Below are 18,778 nucleotides of genomic sequence, written 5' to 3'. Positions count from 1 at the left end.
TGTATATCGTAGAAGGCAGAAAGAGATCCTCTCCAGATCTCTTCCACCAAGACCACCGGATCAAGTGATCCAAGCCTTTGAAATTTCATCTAACGGTAAAAAATTATTATAACTTTTAAGGAATCAAAACAGATGGGTTGTTGGATGAAATTTCAAGGGCTTGGATTACTTGATCTGGTAGCCTTGGTGGAAGAGACCCGGAGAGAATCTCTTTATGTAGAAGGCAACCCAAGCGTACCCCTGCACATTAATTTGGTGATGTGCCAAAACTTGAATGTATCATCATGTATATATGGACCGTGGCCTATATTTAAAAACTGTAAACAAATATAGTCGGCTATATATAATATATAATTCTATATATTTAGATTGACCGCACGATATATGACAATATATAAAATCACATGCATCTGTGGATATTTTCATGTATTAATGTTGTCTTTCACCCCAGATACATATGGACCATGTTAGCTATGACTTGTGACATGCATATGTGAGCTAACTACGAGTTTGTTTGGATGTGCTTTCAAAATAACTGAAAGCGCTTTTAAATAAAATGTTTTTGGGTTCCAAAAGCACTTTAAGTGTTTTCTCCAAAAAGCACCATTTATATGCTTCTTTCAGAAAACACTATAAGTGCTTTTCAAGGATTTACTAACATTTTTTCTAAGGATTGCTTTCAAAAATATTTTCACCAAAAGCACCTTCAGTCATGTTTTAAAAGCACATCCAAATGAGCCGGACATCGTTGATTATTTGTTCAACATTATGCACTTGTGTCCCGCCATGCATGCCCTAAAATGGTAAACTGTTTTATTTGTTTAGTTAAGTTCTGCCTTGGCCTTCACAAACTTCAAAATTAAAGCCTTCATATTGATAAGTTATCTTCATGTAACTTTGGCGTACGTAGGGTTCCCACACCATCAAATCGCCAAAAATATAACACCAACAGGCAAGCACTGTGTCGGCCTATTACATTGTGATGGGTACAGTTAATTAGTTAATCTTCTTGTGAAATATTATATGGCGGATCAGTTGGCAAACTAGCTAAAATAATAATATAGATATTGGCCTTCACGTGTTCGATAATTAATCCCCTATTTGGATTGGATCACCTCTTAGAGATGATAATTTTGGGGTGTCTCAGACCTTGTGTTTTCTGTGATGTTTTGAGTTAGTTGTTGGGTTGTTTCTCCTCGTTCTTTACCCCCAAAAGAGAAAAACAATCAAGAAAAATTGAAACTTGAACTTTCAACATAGAAAGAGGAATAACACTAATGGGAGAAGGCTCTTTCGGTTATGTATTCAATAACCAAAATATTAGACAAAAAGAACTTTATCTTACAAGATTATAATAGTAAAGAAGCATCTAAAAACTGTAAAAACAAAAGAGATACATAAAAGAGACAATTGTAAAAGGCAAGAAGCACACAGTTGATGTAGCTGGGAATTAGATTGAAAATCACATAGTACATAGTAATATACATAAATATATATGTGCGTGTGTGTGTGTGTGTGTATATATATATTGAATATAATCACCGGTTTAGTGGTTGTGCGTTACAGCTTTTCAAGAATTTCAGCGGGTGATCCTGAGCCGCTTTAAAGGCTATATATTATACTAATATGCAATAGAACTCGACAATCTGATACACAAGCAAACGTAATGCATTAAAATTACAAAGCAAATAAAGTTTATACGCATGCACCAAACTATTGCTTACAAGTAGTAGATTTCTTAGTCCTTACACGTTAAGAAGCCAAGTATGTTCTGTTATGGATTGAAATCCTTTCCGGATCTCACACTCTAGAGCCTGCGGACAGTTTAATTTAAATCTTGCGGTCCCCATTAACGCTTCTCACTGGCCTACTTTACAATTACACACAATCTCTATATTCAATGCCTATATATCTCTTTCTTGAACGTTATGAATTGCCTGATCTGTGAACTCCAAAATATGAGATCTAGAGATAATCTCAATGCTTCAGTTATGTTAATTAGTTATGGCAAGTAAATACACTAGGCCATGCATGAAAATTGAATTAGAGAAGACATTATGGGCCTAAGCATTATTAGTCTTGATCTGTTTAACAATATAGGCCCTAATAGTTTAGTTTTAAGCCCAAAAGATTTGTGGTTCTATTTTTTGTTGAAATATATTTCCATACTTAGCGTGTATTACAAACATTCCAAACGTGTTATTCAATCCGGAACGGGATCCCCTCTGTACCCTTTGAAACTGAGTCTCCTAATCAAGGAATTCAGATCGTTGGATCAAATTTCAGCTGTTCAGATTCCTTGATCAGAGGCTCAGTTTACAAAGATCCGGAGGAGATCCGGTTTCCTTCAACCCCAAATTCCGTTGACTCTCCGTCAAAATACCAATCACATCCTCACACGTGTCAAGTTCCCGTAAGCCGATCGCTCTCCACCAATGCGCGAGTAGAAGTAGACTCTCCTGTTTGTCGTCACTTGCGCCATAATATTGGGCTCACCGCTACTCGCAGACGGCAGTCTCTTCGTCACTCTCTTCTCTGCAACCGGAACCAGAAATTTTCCGCTGCGGTTGAGCTCCATGGTAAAGCCTGCGTCTCCGGCCGCGACGAAGTCGACGGCGTCGGTAATCAAAGCCTACTCTTTGCCTCTGATTCTCTTCGCTGCCGCCATGTTCTTCCAGCTCTTCGTTATTCCCAAATCCTTCCCTCCCTCTCATTACGATAGTAACTCTCTCTCTCTCTCTCCCTCTCCCTCTCTCTCCACACACACATATACACATATTGTATGAATATGGATTGTGAATGATTGCTTGGTTGATTGAATTGTTGCAGTTCTTGGTATAAGGAGCTATAGCTCCATTGAAGAAGTGAAAGAGGCCTATGAAAATATTTCTTCAGTCTGGTATGTCGTTTTAATGGCTGAAATTGCTCAATTTGATTGGTTTTGGTAATTTCCGGAAGCAGAAGAAGGCTCTGTGTGTCAAGGTTTGAAAAAACACAATCTGAAATGCTTCAATTTTTCATGCTTTTCAGGAATTCAGACGGGCAGGCTCCGGATACTTCCGATTTGATCAAGGTTAGTGAACTCGGTGGTTTCTCCGCGGGGCGGAGTTTTATTGTTAACATGTAGATGAAAAACTTCATGTGACGTGATTTATCAAATATGCAATCAGATGATAAAATTATATGGCTTTACCAAAGAATGAGAGAAAATATGTTGAATTGGGCATTTTTTATTACTAATATTTTGAATACATTACGCGAAAATGGTCGTTTTCTATATAACAAGGAAAAGATGCATCTTTTACTTAAAAAGTATGAGTTTTTTGTTCACTATTTTCGAATAGAAATAATAAGATAACTGCTGTGTCAATGCTTTTAGAATGAGTAGTTTTCGTAGTCAGTATTTTGGCTTGCTCTCTGTTCTTTCGTTTATACTATTGATCTAAGTATGACATCGGGATGTAAGTGCAGATTCAATATGCTTATGAGTTGCTGGCAAATCCAGTGTGGAAAAGAAACTATGACATATTCGGCATTGATGAGCAAATAGTGAGTTCTCCCTCCCATTCCAAGGCTTATCGACATCTTACGTGTCCAGCTTGTAGTTCCATCCATGTTCTTTTTTCACTAACCTCTGCGGCATGCTCAACTGTCCTATTAATTTCCCTTTTTTGACCTTAGGATGTGGTTGAGAAGGTCACAGAGCAATATAAAGGAGAAAGCTTTTCGAAGATAGACCTTCCTTTGCTAGAGTCTGTTGCTTATGGTTGGAACTTAATCTTTTCATCATGTTAACATTTCAGTTACATTAACGTTGTTTTTTTTTTTTTTTATTTCCTTAGAACAATTATTAAAGGATTTCCATTATTTCTACACTGATTAATTTAATAGAAACTGAAGACCATGATGGTACAGTCATGACCTCCAAGGATTTTCAGACTATGTTCGAGGGTAACAAACCATGGCTGATTCAGGTAAAGCCACGTTATAAACGATGCTTTGCATGCCATGTCCGGCATATGCTTATATCTTCTCTTTGGTTTACCTCCCCTTCCATTAGATTTTTACTTTAAATTAATGAGGTACATGCATAACCGGACAGACTAACCTATTTTGTTATAAAGTTCTAGCCAACACATAACTAGAATGTGCTTACATGTTCTGTCATAAAATAGCCTTATATATATTTCTTGTCGTATTTTGTTATCAAGATAACTTCTTTTATTTATCTTTTAAAAGTTACTGACTCTGTGCTTGTTGGGATTTGGACCAGGTGTGCTCATTTGGGAGCAAAAGCTGCTATCAGTTTTCTGATGTGTGGAAGAAAATTGGTACGATTTCAGTTTGGAGAACCTGATTTAAGATTCTTTACCTGTATTTGAAATGGTTTCGTGAAAGGTGAACACATGTTTAGTGGCTAATTCATGCACTAAACAGAGTGGAGACCGTGTTTTACCAATTGATTAGTTGGTTTTGTCTCCATAAGTTTAACCATTCAGATTTGACTCACTCTTTAAATTCCAATATTTGACTCAAAATATTATTTTTATTTATGACAATTTTTGTTTGAGAATATGATCATTTTGTTTTGTTACCCTCTAGCTGTTTTTCTGAATGGTGTGGCAAATACTGGTATGTTGGAACTTGGAGAGCTTCAGCTAGCGACACATTTTGCTGAGAGAAAACCAACTGGACAACCTTTCTTCAGGAATGGTAAGTGGTTTGATAATGATCAATATTACCTGCTGTTATTTTCCAAAGATTCAATTCGTATTTAATTGCAGGTCTTGGAATTTGTGAATGTGAACTAAAAAACTGCTCAAGAATATGCATATTTTGATAAATAAATGGTTGGAAATAGACGAAGTTAGGGGCATAAGCTTTAGAAATAAGATCTTGAAACTTAAGGGATATTCATTACACATAATACTGCATCTTTTATCCCTGGGCATTGTATCTATTGTGCCAACTGGTACCAGGACTATGGGGCTGCTGAACTACTAAGCAATCGTAAATTTGACTCTGAATTTTTTGGCACGGAAACTGTTTCGTGATGAAGTCTTTTCATTTCTTGTTTCATGTTTCTAACTGCATATCAATCTCTTACAGGCATTCCTTCTCTTGTTGCTTTTCCGCCGGGGTGTAAAACTGCCAATTGTTTTATTAGGTGAGGTTTTCAGTAAGCTGTAAGATTAACAATATTGTAAAGATTGATTTTTTATTTCCATGGCAGAAGAGTTTAGATACTCTGCTATATCTATATATAAGGGCAAGTATTTCTTTCTGTCTTTTCCTTCTTGCTTGATATGATCAAGCACATCATGTTTCCTTCGTTAGTTATGGAATGACATCTTAGTCTGAGTCTTTTGTCTCAGGTATGAAGGAGATCTCTCTGTTGATTCAATCACAGATTGGTTTGCAACAACCATACTTGGTTTGCCTCGTATTCTTTACTACTCAAAGGAGACACTGGTAATTCTATGAGAAGATTTCTTTCCTTCTCCTCTATAACTTAAGATTAAATACAACTTTGTTCAAAATATAAGTTTGATGCAGTATAAGGTTATCCAATCTGCTTTTGTCATCTAATTTTACTTTTGCTTCGCTGATTTAGGCGTATTATTAATTCACCTTTCATTTTTTTCCACTTTTCTGCTCTTTATTTTCCGTCACCCAAACATACCCCAAAATGATATGAATGCGTACTTCAATTTTCAGGGGCAGAAGTTTCTAGCAAAAGTTAGTCTTCATAAGGTACACTTGCAGATTCAATATTTTTCTAATGCATTTAAATTGATTAACGTATAAATAGATGCCTCCACAACATGCTGCTATCTATTGTTAATACTTTTGACCTGTCACTTGGATAATGGTTTTGTTCTTCTGGCTCATAGGTAAGAGTCATTTTCTTCTCAAAAACGGGGGTGCGTGCTGCTCCATTCATACGCCAAGCTGCTAAAAATTATTGGGCTCATGCTTCTTTTGCATTCGTGTTGTGGCAAGAAGAGGAATCTTCCTTTTGGTTTAATTCGTGAGTGGCTAATCTAATTATTATTTTTTTTTTTTGGTGAAGAGTGGCTAATCTAATATTAATCCTCCTGAAAGAGTACAGTTTCAGATTTTCAAAATTTTTATGTGAACTGAGTCTATAATAACACAAACACCACTATTGTCAGTTGGAACTTGAACTATTACCATAAGTTGGATACCAAAATTTATGCATCTGTGATTCAGAAGAACTCTTATGTTTTCCAACAGGTTTGAGGTGGAATCTGCACCTGCTATAGTGATTTTGAAAGATCCTGGTGTCAAACCTGTTGTGTACCACGGTACATAACTCTCTTAACCCTCTAGAACAATTTTATAAACATTTGTGCTTCATGTGATAACCAAAGCCGTATGTTTTGACTTGCAGGATCTTTTGACTACTCACAGTTCTTAAATATTATGGAGCAAAATAAACAACAAGGTACTGTTATCTTCTTGCGACATTCTTCATTTAATATGAAAGAGTGCATTACAAAGCTTACATAGGTTGGCCTTGACCTTAACCTATTAGCAATATACCTGGACTCTCAAAAAAGTAGGTCAGACCATACAGTATATTCAATAAGCTGCTTTGGATTCCCTATTCATTTACTAGTGGATCTATGTAACAAAAAATAATGCATCAAATTTTCTGGTGGTAGTGAAGTGTACTTTTGAACTTTTTGTAGTAATTTGCAGTAAGACTAATTAATTCCCATTTATTTCTCACACGTTCTTTCAGAGCTACCTCAGTTGAGGAGTACGACATCCATGGAATTGGGTTGTGATTCTCGAGGTTATTCTCGTGCTGGATATGATACCGTTACTTGGTACTGTGCTGTTGTAGCAGGGAGGCATAGCCCAGAACTCAGTAACATGCGTGGAGTAAGCGTCTTTCCTGTCATTTTTTTTTCCCACAATATTGCTCTAATTTTTGGTTTGTGTCGATTGTTTAGAGTTGTTTCAGATAGCTGTAGATCAACAAGTTATGTCAGAGAAATCCTAAACCCAATGTGCATCCATTCTAAAAATTACTATATTCAGAGAAGCAATCAAAACTTCTGACTTTATGAGTTTTCTATGCAATCTAACATTAAGTTTTTCAAAACTTAGCAATTGGTGTGAATGACATAAGTTTGATAGGCCATTCGCAGGGTTCAAGAGAAATTGTCAAATGAAGTTGAGTCAAGGTCAGCTGATGAAGTGCAATCTATAGCACCAGCAGCAGAAGCGCTTAAAAGCAAACGACTGACATTTGCTTGGCTTGACGGAGAATCCCAAAAGGTGAACCTTTGTGTGTTGTTTGCCTTTTAACTGTTATATCATTGAGTGTGGTCTTGAAACTTTTGTCTGACCAAAGATTTAATTTTTGTTCAGAAATATTGCCTCTTCTTCCTCCAATCTGAAAACAGCCATGAAACTTGTGGAGAAAGGACAGATATGACCGATGTTCCTCAGTTATTTATTGTACGCTATAAGAGGAATGTGACAGAAGAGAGTGAGAAGCCCGAGAAGAAGCCAAAAAGCATATGGGATGCAGTGCAAGACCAGGAATTAGATCCTGCATCACAGCTTGTGGCAAAGTACAACGGTTCAGATGATACTCAGGAGGTATCTAACTCGGTTTTGAGAATTTCTTGACTTTGCATCACAATACTTTAAGATACAATCAATGCCTCAGACGTCACAGAATACAAATTTTCTCTAAGTTGGTTGCTTCATTTTCACCTTTCTCATGCAGATTACTAAATGGATCTCGCAAATAATCAACGATGGCGACTCCAGAGATCTTCCTCATTATGTAAATAAACTTGGCCTTCTCATACAAGCAGTTTCATGAACTACTTTTTTTTCAGGAGCTTTACTTTATGTTTTCGTTGCAGAGAACAAGAACTCCTCATTTGGTTCCTGAGGATTCAGAGCCAATATGGTCAGCCGGTGTCCAAAGAATTCCTTCAACAAACACGCTCATGCAGAGCATCCGTGGAATGTTACGTGGAGTCTATGATCGCGTTGGAGATCCAAGGCTTGGTCCAATGCTGCTTCTAGCTGCATTGATGTCTTTCGGTACCATCTGGCTTCGGAGGAGTCAAGCAACTCCAGTGTCTAGTCAACCAAATCAGCCAAATTCCAAGGTGAGCATTAAGAGCAAAAATATAGCAGACCAACTTAGTACTTTAGTACACTTCACCCATGTTTTTGGTCTAGATCATTCCAATGACATGTTTAATCTCCGTCTTACAGGATGAAAGTAGACGAAGAAGGAGAGACCGGGCTAGAAACGTGCTTAATCAAGACCTACCCCCTTCCATCACCGATATGGAACCAAGAGACTCTTATGAAATGCCACTGTCAGGTTCCGACTCCGAGTAGCGGATGCTGCTAGCTTTTTGAAGGTTTGAAAGAAACCAAATCCCTGCTGATGTTGAAGGGTTCAGGTGCAAACATAATCGTTGAACCAAGCTGTCGCGAAATACATGGGAACCATGGCTTGTGATTCTCAAATGCAGGCGCGGAACCTCCCTTAAACAGAGCCTGCAAGTTATAAGGAAAAAACTCGTAGGTTGGCAAGTAAGCAAAAATAATATTTCCTCAATTCAATTTAGATTGTTTATTTTCTGTACTACTAGTTAGTACGGACTAGACTTTGAGAAGAGATATGATGTGACTGTGGGATGCAGTGGGTTAAAAGAAGATGAAGGCCTATAAACCACTTGCTTGTTTATTTTAACATTTGTATTCTCTCTTTTTTTGTTTATTTTAATTATTTTTTTATTTTTTGTTATTTTATTATGGAGGGAACGGTGGTTCAAACTTTAAACTTAAGAGAAAGAGACACACTGCTCCTCACCGGATGGTGCAACCCACAACTGCAACATTAGATACTAAACTCGTTATCTCTGAGAGCCGAACATGACCCCTATTAGCTTCAAGTGGATAATAGTGCTAGTGGCTCGATTACTTAGGCAATGTTTGATGCCAAGTTTTGAACTAATAGATCATGAAGTGTTATGAAGAGAGGATTAGAAAAGCCTGCATGATCAAGGCATGTGAGCGAGATTTGTAGATAACACCTCCCAAGTGGGGTATGAATTAGAAAATTCCTCTTATATGTATGCACGTAATTATATTTGGTGGAGGAAATTGGCCAACAAATTTAATTTGAGTCTTTAATTTTCTAAATAAGAAGTTCAGAGGAAAAATCGGATAAATTTTGACAGTTTACTCTTCCATTAAACTCAAAAATTTATAACACAAACTACAACCCTATAACTCGATGTAATTGAAATGGTCAAGTCCAAATTGACATGCGAAACAGTTATGAAACAACCTAAGAAATGAGTGGACTAATGTTAACAAACTAGGAATGAGATTCACTTTGGATCTTTGTGTCTGGAATCCTGGACCGAGATCGTCGGTCATTCATTTTTTCAAAATGTGGGCTGGTGAGATGTGTTAATAGGAACAGTAAATTTGAAATTGAGTGGTCTGAATCTCTCAGTTCACAAGCTCCAAACACAGAATTCCAAAGTACATCTCGCTCCAATAAACTAAGCTATAAATCCCCACGTAGGCAAAAAGGCCTCTACTTTACTTCAAGAGCCACTTTAACAAACGTTAACAAACTGCCTTTGCCCACTTGCAAGTTTACACAATCACACGCAAGCACAATAGAGCGCCAACCATTGCAGATAAGAAAATCCCCAACAAAAACCGCGAACTACACGTGTCGGCCACACGTTTTTTCTTCCTAAATTTCTCCGAGATTTTTCAATCCTCTCTGCTGAAAGATCGGTGGGAAGGAAATTGAACACAGAAAAACAAAAGACCAAACCTTTCTCTCTCACTGCGCCACCAGCTGACCGTTGAAGCCAGAGAGACAGAGATTCGGAGAAGGGAAGGATGTCGGCTGCTTCACTTTGTTCGTCAACTCTCAAGTCCCAGCAGATCAGCGGACTCGGCGGAGGTCTTAAGCTTCAAAAACCATCTGTTTCTGAACCCACTTCTCTTACCTTCACAAGGTATTGTCTTTTTTATTTGGTTAACGTTGTTTCGTTTGAATTCCATTTGGGTTTGGTTTTGTTTACCGGGTTTTCAGTTCTAGGATAGAAAAATTTGTGCTTTCGGATGAAACCCAGCTGAGGAAAGTAGTACAACGTTAAGAAATTGTTGGAAATTTGAGATGGGAAATCGTGGGAGTGTATTCATTTGACTTTGTTTGTGAAAAGCAGAGTTCTTTGCTCGAATGGATGTTGACTTTGTTTGTGAAAAGCAGAGTTCTTTGCTCGAATGGATGTTATGGTCATTGAATTTAGTGAATTGGTTTTTGAAATTTGTGCCTGATGTGTTGCAATTAAGCTTGGCTGAACTTGAAGTGCAAATAATTATCCGGAAGAAGGAAAAGAATGATATTTGCATTTCTGATGTTGCTTCTGTTATCGTTTCGGTTTTAGGAGGAGATGTAGGACTGTGGTGAAGGCTTCATCTCGGGTTGATAAATTCTCGAAAAGTGACATCATTGTTTCACCATCTATTCTTTCTGCTAACTTTGCCAAGTTGGGAGAGCAGGTTCTATTTTTTTCGATCTTTGTCAGCATATATTGCTTTTTCGGTTTCTGGATTATAGGTGAAAACATAGATTATGTAAACCTTGAAATGTTTGTATTATGTTTTACTGCAAAAACGTCGTTTAAAAATTGTTGCATCAGATTTTCCATTGTTGAAATATAAGATTGAAACTCTTAGCATTTGAGTTTGACTCTCACTTTATCTAGGTAAAAGCTGTAGAGTTGGCAGGTTGTGACTGGATTCATGTCGATGTGATGGATGGCCGTTTTGTTCCAAATATTACCATTGGACCTCTTGTGGTTGATGCTTTGCGCCCTGTGACAGACCTTCCTTTGGACGTGCATCTGGTATTTTTCGTTCTCCTGTTTTGGTATCTATTAGATAGGCTTTGAATAAAGAGCAATGGCTAATGTGAAATTGAAGCGCTGCAGATGATCGTGGAGCCTGACCAGCGAGTGCCAGATTTTATCAAAGCTGGAGCAGACATAGTCAGTGTTCATGCTGAACAATCTTCCACCATCCATTTACACCGTTCAGTTAATCAGGTAAGGTTTCCCTCATATCCTTGTGATGGCATACTTGTTAAAGAACTGATGCAGCTGCGTTACTGTTCTGAATTTGGTTTGTGTCATCTTGTCTCTACTTCGAATTCATGGGATGTAATATTCCCGTGGTTGTGAGAAGTGAAGAAGTATGATATACATAGATGGTGAAGCAAAGCGAGGGCTACACGATCCAATTTAGTTGTTTTTCCTTTTTCAAGAGAATGCATTTAAGCTTATCCCTGCAATCATGAAAGTGTTACCAGAAAATAGTATGGTTTGTACCACGAGTTCATTTTTGTAATCCTATACTTTTGTTGTAATTCAGATAAAGAGTCTGGGAGCTAAAGCTGGAGTTGTGCTGAACCCTGGCACCCCTCTAACGGCAATTGAATATATTCTCGATGGTGAGTTTATCTTTTGGATATTATATACGTTCTGATTCATTTGGGGAATATAATCATGGTAGTGCTTTATAAAATTGATTCTTAGTGATATTATATGGTCAAGGATCGTCCCCTTATGTGGTGTATTTTACTTGTATGGGATCACAAAGGCCAACTTATATTTGAAACTCTGCCAGAATACTCCTGTTCTCAATCAATTTTGCATTTTACATGATGAGTTAATGCATGGGAAGGGAGAGTACAAAAAGAAAAGACGATTGTTGCTTATTATTAACTCATCTGATATATCATCTCGTGAAATGGGGTGATATTGACTTTCTTTTTCATGATTCAGTGGTCGATCTGGTCTTGATTATGTCGGTAAACCCCGGCTTTGGTGGGCAGAGCTTCATAGAAAGCCAAGTGAAGAAAATTGCAGACTTGAGAAGAATGTGTGTGGAGAAAGTATAATCCCAATTCACCTTGATTCAATCTCTCTCTCCCTCTCTCCCGCTGTGGGATTCCGTTCAGACACTTTATCTGAACCCGAGAAGGTATTCACAGTTTTGTTTGTTATTACTGCAGGGAGTGAACCCATGGATTGAAGTGGATGGCGGAGTTGGTCCAGCAAATGCGTACAAGGTATGGGGACCAAGTTTCAATGTACCCGTTATAAATAATTTGACATGTGTCGTGCTGAGAGCTTTCCTAGGATGTAACTATATCAACAAAAAGAACAAATTAGTCGTGTTGATTAATGGAACCCGAACACATTTGTTGAGTGTGAAAATAGTTGCATGATTTAGGATGTAAGAATCCGGTTTCAAATATTTTCTGTCGTGGCAGGTTATTGAGGCCGGAGCTAATGCTCTTGTTGCTGGTTCTGCTGTCTTTGGAGCTAAAGATTACGCTGAAGGTACGGATCACACAGATTTCAGAACCTATATTATTAGTCCAGACGAGCTAATTAACTTGCATCTTAACATTGGCTTTTATTTTCAATATTGCAGCTATTAAAGGAATCAAGACCAGCAAAAGGCCTGTAGCAGTTGCAGTGTGAAATGACCTCCAAATGATCGTGTTGTTTCTTTTCATCATTGCCATGTAAGCCAGCTTCTTGCTCATTCGAGTTTCTGATATACGAAAACCTACTAGCATTTTCTTTTGAGTCATTTCACCGACGAGCTGCATAAGTTGCCTTCTTAAAATTCATCTGGTTGATGGACTTGAATTTCCGCACATGATGAACGGCTATTTGAAGCACGAGTTTGGTTTTGTTCTGAAAATTTTTACGACTAACTCAACTAAGTTAATCTACATCTTTGCAGAAATTTACGTACGACCTAGGAAGCATACTCATCACATCTTCTCCTCGGATGTCCTTTCGGTACGTGCAATATCTCTTGTATTAAAGAATGCAGAGAAACTGATAACCAACAAGTCTGCGGTTCGCCTGGGACACATAGGTTCTGTACCATTTCCTTGGCTATGTATGTAACAGATCATTCCAATCTTAATGAAGCATTTTTCTTGTCTTCCTTCGCTGTTCTTGCTTTGATCGTTTTCCTTATCCAGTCTAAAATCAAACAAATCGTTGTTTAAATATTTGGGCTTATTTGGAAGTGCTTTTAAAATGACTGAAAACGCTTTTGATGAAATTGTTTAAAAGCAGTTTCGGTTATTATTTGCAAGAGTTTGTAGCTCAGGTAATTAAGAGGAGTATCCTTGCCCCGAAGTCCAGTGCTCGAGTCCTCCCTCCTTTAATGTACATAAACCGTTCAGTAGGAGATGTTCTTTGGTCCGGATGTCCGTACCACGTGATTGTTCAATCACGACTCATCACGCTAGATCAAGGAGTGGGTGGGACGGAGTGAGGTGGTATGGTCACCCGTACTTCAGAATATTTTATATAATAAAATTGAACAAGAAAATTTTAGAAAGATAATCAACTGAATGTTTTGGCATGTGATGAATATCCCTTTTCTGATCGTTAAATTGAATCGAGAACGAGATCCTGTGTTTGATTCTTTCGAGGTTGTGTGTTTGATTCTGTTAGATCAGGGTATCAATTACATGTTAGGGAATCTCAGATGGATGCAGCAACAAACAAGTTTATCATATAATAGAGATAGAGAAGATACCCTAATCTAACAGGATCAAACACAGGACCTCGAGAGAATCAAACACAGGATCTCGTTCTCGATTCAATTCAACGATCAGAAAAGGAATATTCATCACACATGCCAAAAGATTCAGTTTATTATATTTCTAAAATTTTCTTGTTCAATTTTCTTCGAAACACCTTCGTGATAAAAATCAACCTGCGTTTCGTTCACAAATCTCGCCGGCATAAAGGGCACGAACCGTGTCTGCCGAGCCACTTGTCCACGCACGCCAAGTGAAACGTATGCTGTCACAGGGGCAGCGTCCTCTCAATTTCTCCTTCTTCAACATCCTGCAGAAACCACATTATTGTTGTTATGATTTCAGATAGTGTCCTTTTGAGTTGAAAACAAGTGATTTTTTTCGTTAACAAACGATAGCGTTAGTGAGTTAAATTATTAGTTTTTAGGAGGCAGGGGGATTGAACCCACACCCCGATTCATAAACATGATTGCTTTCCGCCATCAGCAAAAACAATATTAAGATTTGAGTATTGATTAACCAGTTACCACAGTTTAATCTTCCAAATATGTGAATGTATCCATCTATTTTATCACAAACACTTTCAAACTAAAACGGACAAATAGTTCAAGTCGCCTTAGAAAGAGTTACGACCTGCAAACATATCGTACAACAGCAACCCCGAGCTGCCTTGGTATCCTTCAAGATCACACGAGATGGTAGTTTCTTCAGAACATCCCTTGGCAGCCCTCTGGTTTCCGCTCCTCCATGGACATCACGACGAAGATTAGCAAGGGTAACCTGCTCATTCCAGCTTCATATGGTATTATAGTACAAATGCTTTAAACCTTTGTTCTCTCCCTTCAACACTCGTTTAGGCTCGAAAGCTCCGGATAGTAGCCATAACCTTTTATACTTGCAATCAACTGCCGAAGAATCTGATAAATTTCAGTCCTTAAAGGGTGATCGACATTGGCCGAAACGAATTCATTGATACTCCTTCCCACCTCAATCAAACTGCAACCCGGCGACCTTCGTTGCTTCATTTGATCTCTAACAATCATCTTCCTATCCCACATGCCTTTGGCAGCATAGATGTTGGACAAAGCAACATCATCGCCAACACAACTAGGCTCTAACTCAAGCAACTTTACCCTAACTTGCGAGCCAAGTTTAATGTCTCCTTGGAGGCTGCACACGCCGAACAATGTCCTCCACACCACTGCATTTAAAGGCCCTGCCATCTTCAGGGTAAAGTCATAAGCTTCTTGTAAGAGCCCGGCTCGGCAGAACAGATCCACCATGCACCCAAAATGAGCTTCGCAGGGTTTCAAACCGTATTCTTGGCTCATGCTTCTGAAATGCCGCTTCCCTTCCTCCATCATCCTTGCGTGGCTGCAAGCCATCAAAACTCCTATGAAAGTAACATCGTTAGGGACAACTAAAGCGCTTCCAAACTCACTATTCTTCTTGTTCTTCCTGGTGTTTTTACTTGCTTCTTTCATTCGTCCGAAAAGGGTAAGCGCTTCTTCTGCTTGTCCATGTAGTGCATGCCCCCACGATCATCGATGTCCATGTCATAACATCCTTCTCTCGTATGTTATCGAACAATCTCCTTCCAATGTCCCCACATTTTGCATACATGTTGACAAGCGCATTGTTCAAGCATAAATCTGTATCAAACCCATACTTATGACAGACATAAGCGTTAATCCACTCTCCCATTTCTAACGCTCCAAGATCAGCGCACGCTGAGACAGCGACCATCAATGTAACTTGATCGGGTTCCACATTGTGCATCTGCATCTGCTTGAACAGCTGAAGATCTTCGTTAGGCCTCTGGTTGTCGACATAAGCAGAAACCATTGTGGTCCAGCAAACTACATTCTTGGAGGGTATTTCATCAAACACCAGGCGTGCATTCACAGCATCACCTGCAGCAGAATACATGTTCGTAAGAGATGTTTGCAGGTAAAATATGGATTTTAATCCATATTTAAGCACAAGGGCATGCAGTTGCTTTCCCTCGAGACGGACTTTTGGGTGCAAGCTTTGATGACAAACAAGAGAGCGTAGCTATCCGTTGTGGACGGACTTTTACGGAAGATGAAACTGCGGAGATGGATTCGCTACCCTTGTTTTTCCGCGGCAGAGTTGAAGAGCTCCAGTGATCGGGTTGCAAATGGTGCTCCTGGAATCGGATGCCGGAGAAGACGAGGAAGAAGAAAATGGCCTTGATATGGTGGTAGTGGAAGTGGAAGTGGAGGAGGTGAAGACGAGTGTGTGTTTTGGACGGAAGAATTGCTTCATGAGAGTGTCGCTTCGTCCCTATAGTTTCAAGTGTTGAACAATATTCTTAAGACTAACGGCAGGGAAAATTGAACTTACGGATGTGGGAGATTTGAACTTAGGTGCAAGAGATCTTCGAGATATTGATCTTGTTAAGTGACTTATTCACGTATGCTTAGAGTCGAAGTTAAAGGTTTTTCGGTTATGAGTATTACATTTTAAATATCACAATTTACAATGAACTTGTAACTTGAGTAATTATGAATATTTATCCTGCATTGAGATTGAAGTGCTAATTTTATGCCAATTACATGCTAATTTGTTGGATATACTGATGTAATCAAATAAACTACAAACTTTAAATTGACACAATTGAAACTACAATGACGAAAAAGGAGCTTCACATATATTACTCTTGTGCTAATTTTGTTGTGTGTATTGACGTAACTAGATAAATAACAATACAACATGGTCTAAATGACATGAAAGTTGATGATTAGATCATTACTTAAACGTTGATAAACGTGCTCATTTCTATTTGTGACACTCATTTAATTTGTAAATTTTATCTACAAATTTAGTCTACCTAATATTACCATTATGTTGTAACATGTTTTTGCATGCAGAACGGAAAAGTATTTTGCAAAATGTTAATTACATGCCCTTGTTTTGCTTTGCTTTCACAAAAACGGAAGGGTTTCAAATGTCAGTTGAGGAACCCCTTCCCGCCAACCCCACAACCCTCAGAGCTCTGCAACAACGCCTCTTCTCTCTACTACAGAGCTGCAACTCGATCAAAAAACTTACCCAAATTCACACCCAAATAACAATTCACGGACTCACACAAAAAAGCTACATTCTTGTTCGGATTTTATCACTCTACGTTGCTTCTGGGTGTCTCGATCACGCCCACAAAGTTTTCAAAAATGTCGAAAACCCAAGTACTACTGTGTGGAACCAGATGATAAGAGGCCACGCTCGGAGCGAAACTCCGCGGAAATCTGTTGAATTGTATAAACGGCTGGTGGGTTCCGAGGCGGAGGCTGATGGGTTTACTTATTCGTATGTTCTTAGTGCTTGTGCGAGGTCGGGGTTGGTGAGAGAAGGGGAACAGGTGCATGTGAGGGTTTTGGGAAGTGGGTTTGTTTCCAATTTGTTTGTTCAGACGAGTTTGGTTAATTTGTATGCGACGGGTGGAGGGTCAGGTGGTGGTGTCGAGTATGCACGCCGGGTGTTTGATGGTATGCGTGAGAGGAGTGTTGTGAGTTGGAATTCGCTGCTTGTGGGGTATATAAGGTGTCGGGATGTGGACGGGGCGCGGAGGATTTTTGACGAGATGCCGGAGAGGAATGTTGTTTCATGGACCACCATGATTGCGGGGTGTGCTCAGAATGGGAGGTGTAAGCAAGCTTTGTCTTTGTTTGGTCAGATGAGGAGGGCCGGTGTGGAACTGGATCAGGTGGCGCTAGTGGCAGCATTATCAGCCTGTGCCGAAATAGGGGACTTGAAACTGGGAAGGTGGATTCACTGGTACATCGAAGAGCAATTGTGGATGAAGTCACAGCCGCGGTTGGTGACTCTGTACAATGCACTCATACACATGTATGCCAGCTGCGGTTTAATTGATGATGCCTATAAGTTATTCAAGCAGATGCCAAGAAGAAGCACTGTCTCATGGACCAGCATCATCGTTGGATTTGCAAAACAAGGTCGCGGGCAGGAAGCTCTTCGTATCTTTCAGTTGATGCTAAGCTCGGGAATTGATTATGTAAGACCTGATGAAATCACTTTCATTGGTGTCCTGTGTGCTTGTAGCCATGCTGGATTAGTTGAGGAGGGCCGCCAGCTTTTCAAGTTCATGACCCAGTCTTGCGGACTCACCCCAAGGATTGAGCACTATGGGTGCATGGTTGATCTCTTGAGCCGAGCAGGTTTTCTAGATGAAGCGCATACGCTTGTGGAGAGTATGCCTATGAATCCAAACGAAGCTGTTTGGGGTGCGCTCCTTGGCGGTTGTAGGCTTCACAAGCACGCTGAACTTGCATCAAAAGTGGCTCAAAAATTAACAGTTACACTTGACCTTGACCAGGCTGCAGGATATCTTGTGCTCTTGTCAAACGTGTATGCCTCCGCTAAAAGATGGCTAGATGTTGCTTATGTGAGACAGAAAATGGTTAAGATGGGCGCGAAAAAGCCCCCGGGTCGAAGTTGGGTTCAAGTGAATGGAGCTGTTCATAGTTTTGTGGCAGGTGATAGGACCCATAAGGATGAATCTTTGATTTACGAGATGCTTGGTGAGATCACCAAACCAGACATATCAGATGTGCTTTTCCATATTGAAGAATAGGAAAAGAGAAAATCCTTAGCTTCCCTAAGACTAGAAGGGTAAATCCGACAGAAGCTCAAAGGGCTTGCATGAAACGGGAGGACTGCATGGAAAACTTAAAACACATGACGATGCATGATAGATTTGAGGCATTGCCACCTTGATGTCCCGTTTCTCAGAACAGAAGCATGTCCTCAACTTTCTCTAGAGCTTTTTACCCTATAAAGTTAAAACTCTTTGTAAATTAAATAGATTTACCATTCTTTGTATTTGTAATTAGTGGGGTTGCAGTACAAAGAATGCAACTAGACGTGGGAGATGGGACAAGGCTACCTGTGGCTTTGCAATTAGGGTTTTGTATCAAGCTTTGGTCACACACCAAGGCAAGGAATTAGATACCAAACCTGCATTCCCCTATTGCTTCTTTACTCATATTACCTACCTTTATTCATGCATGCAAGACCAAAGTTTTTACTTGTTATGTGCAAATCGTAGTCGGACACGTATACAAATGA

General features: G+C 39.2%; 3 protein-coding genes and 1 pseudogene across 3 annotated transcripts; 3 read left to right on the top strand and 1 right to left on the bottom strand.

The window, feature by feature from the left end:
• The first annotated feature begins 2,187 nt into the window (after nucleotides 1–2,187).
• LOC137710331 (DNAJ heat shock N-terminal domain-containing protein) lies at nucleotides 2,188–8,773 on the top strand. The gene is made up of 20 exons (XM_068449279.2): nucleotides 2,188–2,721; nucleotides 2,830–2,899; nucleotides 3,031–3,073; nucleotides 3,472–3,549; nucleotides 3,682–3,766; nucleotides 3,892–3,974; nucleotides 4,274–4,331; nucleotides 4,603–4,713; nucleotides 5,110–5,167; nucleotides 5,376–5,472; nucleotides 5,719–5,754; nucleotides 5,895–6,031; nucleotides 6,259–6,329; nucleotides 6,416–6,469; nucleotides 6,770–6,912; nucleotides 7,171–7,311; nucleotides 7,405–7,638; nucleotides 7,769–7,828; nucleotides 7,911–8,162; nucleotides 8,272–8,773. The coding sequence occupies exons 1-20, from the start codon at nucleotides 2,577–2,579 to the stop codon at nucleotides 8,398–8,400; spliced, it is 2,085 nt and encodes a 694-aa protein (XP_068305380.2). The 5' UTR covers nucleotides 2,188–2,576; the 3' UTR covers nucleotides 8,401–8,773.
• A 904-nt stretch (nucleotides 8,774–9,677) lies between these two features.
• On the top strand, nucleotides 9,678–13,059 carry LOC137710356 (ribulose-phosphate 3-epimerase, chloroplastic). Its single transcript, XM_068449309.2, has 10 exons — nucleotides 9,678–10,049; nucleotides 10,482–10,596; nucleotides 10,803–10,943; nucleotides 11,028–11,141; nucleotides 11,467–11,545; nucleotides 11,880–11,989; nucleotides 12,110–12,166; nucleotides 12,371–12,440; nucleotides 12,535–12,628; nucleotides 12,853–13,059. The coding sequence occupies exons 1-9, from the start codon at nucleotides 9,931–9,933 to the stop codon at nucleotides 12,582–12,584; spliced, it is 855 nt and encodes a 284-aa protein (XP_068305410.1). The 5' UTR covers nucleotides 9,678–9,930; the 3' UTR covers nucleotides 12,585–12,628; nucleotides 12,853–13,059.
• A 1,404-nt stretch (nucleotides 13,060–14,463) lies between these two features.
• On the bottom strand, nucleotides 14,464–16,469 carry LOC137710218 (putative pentatricopeptide repeat-containing protein At1g74400 pseudogene; annotated as a pseudogene).
• Nucleotides 16,470–16,576: 107 nt separating this feature from the next.
• On the top strand, nucleotides 16,577–18,737 carry LOC137711704 (pentatricopeptide repeat-containing protein At5g66520). The gene has a single exon (XM_068450966.2). The coding sequence runs from the start codon at nucleotides 16,596–16,598 to the stop codon at nucleotides 18,282–18,284; it is 1,689 nt and encodes a 562-aa protein (XP_068307067.2). The 5' UTR covers nucleotides 16,577–16,595; the 3' UTR covers nucleotides 18,285–18,737.
• Nucleotides 18,738–18,778: the final 41 nt, after the last annotated feature.

This window comes from Pyrus communis, chromosome 6 (assembly GCF_041283825.1).
Source record: "Pyrus communis isolate YQ-2024b chromosome 6, ASM4128382v1, whole genome shotgun sequence".
Taxonomy (NCBI): domain Eukaryota; kingdom Viridiplantae; phylum Streptophyta; class Magnoliopsida; order Rosales; family Rosaceae; genus Pyrus; species Pyrus communis.
The sequence above is the reverse complement of the archived record's forward strand: the minus strand, read 5'-3'. Positions and strand labels throughout refer to the sequence as shown.

Bases quoted from the DNA above. Each gene is read 5' to 3' on its own strand.
- LOC137711704 (XM_068450966.2), top strand. From the start codon at position 16,596: ATGCCCTTGTTTTGCTTTGCTTTCACAAAAACGGAAGGGTTTCAAATG.
- LOC137710356 (XM_068449309.2), top strand. From the start codon at position 9,931: ATGTCGGCTGCTTCACTTTGTTCGTCAACTCTCAAGTCCCAGCAGATC. The intron at 11,142-11,466 runs GTAAGGTTTCCC...GTTGTAATTCAG, and splicing joins TACACCGTTCAGTTAATCAG to ATAAAGAGTCTGGGAGCTAA. The intron at 12,441-12,534 runs GTACGGATCACA...TCAATATTGCAG, and splicing joins AGCTAAAGATTACGCTGAAG to CTATTAAAGGAATCAAGACC.
- LOC137710331 (XM_068449279.2), top strand. From the start codon at position 2,577: ATGGTAAAGCCTGCGTCTCCGGCCGCGACGAAGTCGACGGCGTCGGTA. The intron at 4,332-4,602 runs GTACGATTTCAG...GTTACCCTCTAG, and splicing joins TGATGTGTGGAAGAAAATTG to CTGTTTTTCTGAATGGTGTG. The intron at 6,470-6,769 runs GTACTGTTATCT...ACGTTCTTTCAG, and splicing joins GGAGCAAAATAAACAACAAG to AGCTACCTCAGTTGAGGAGT.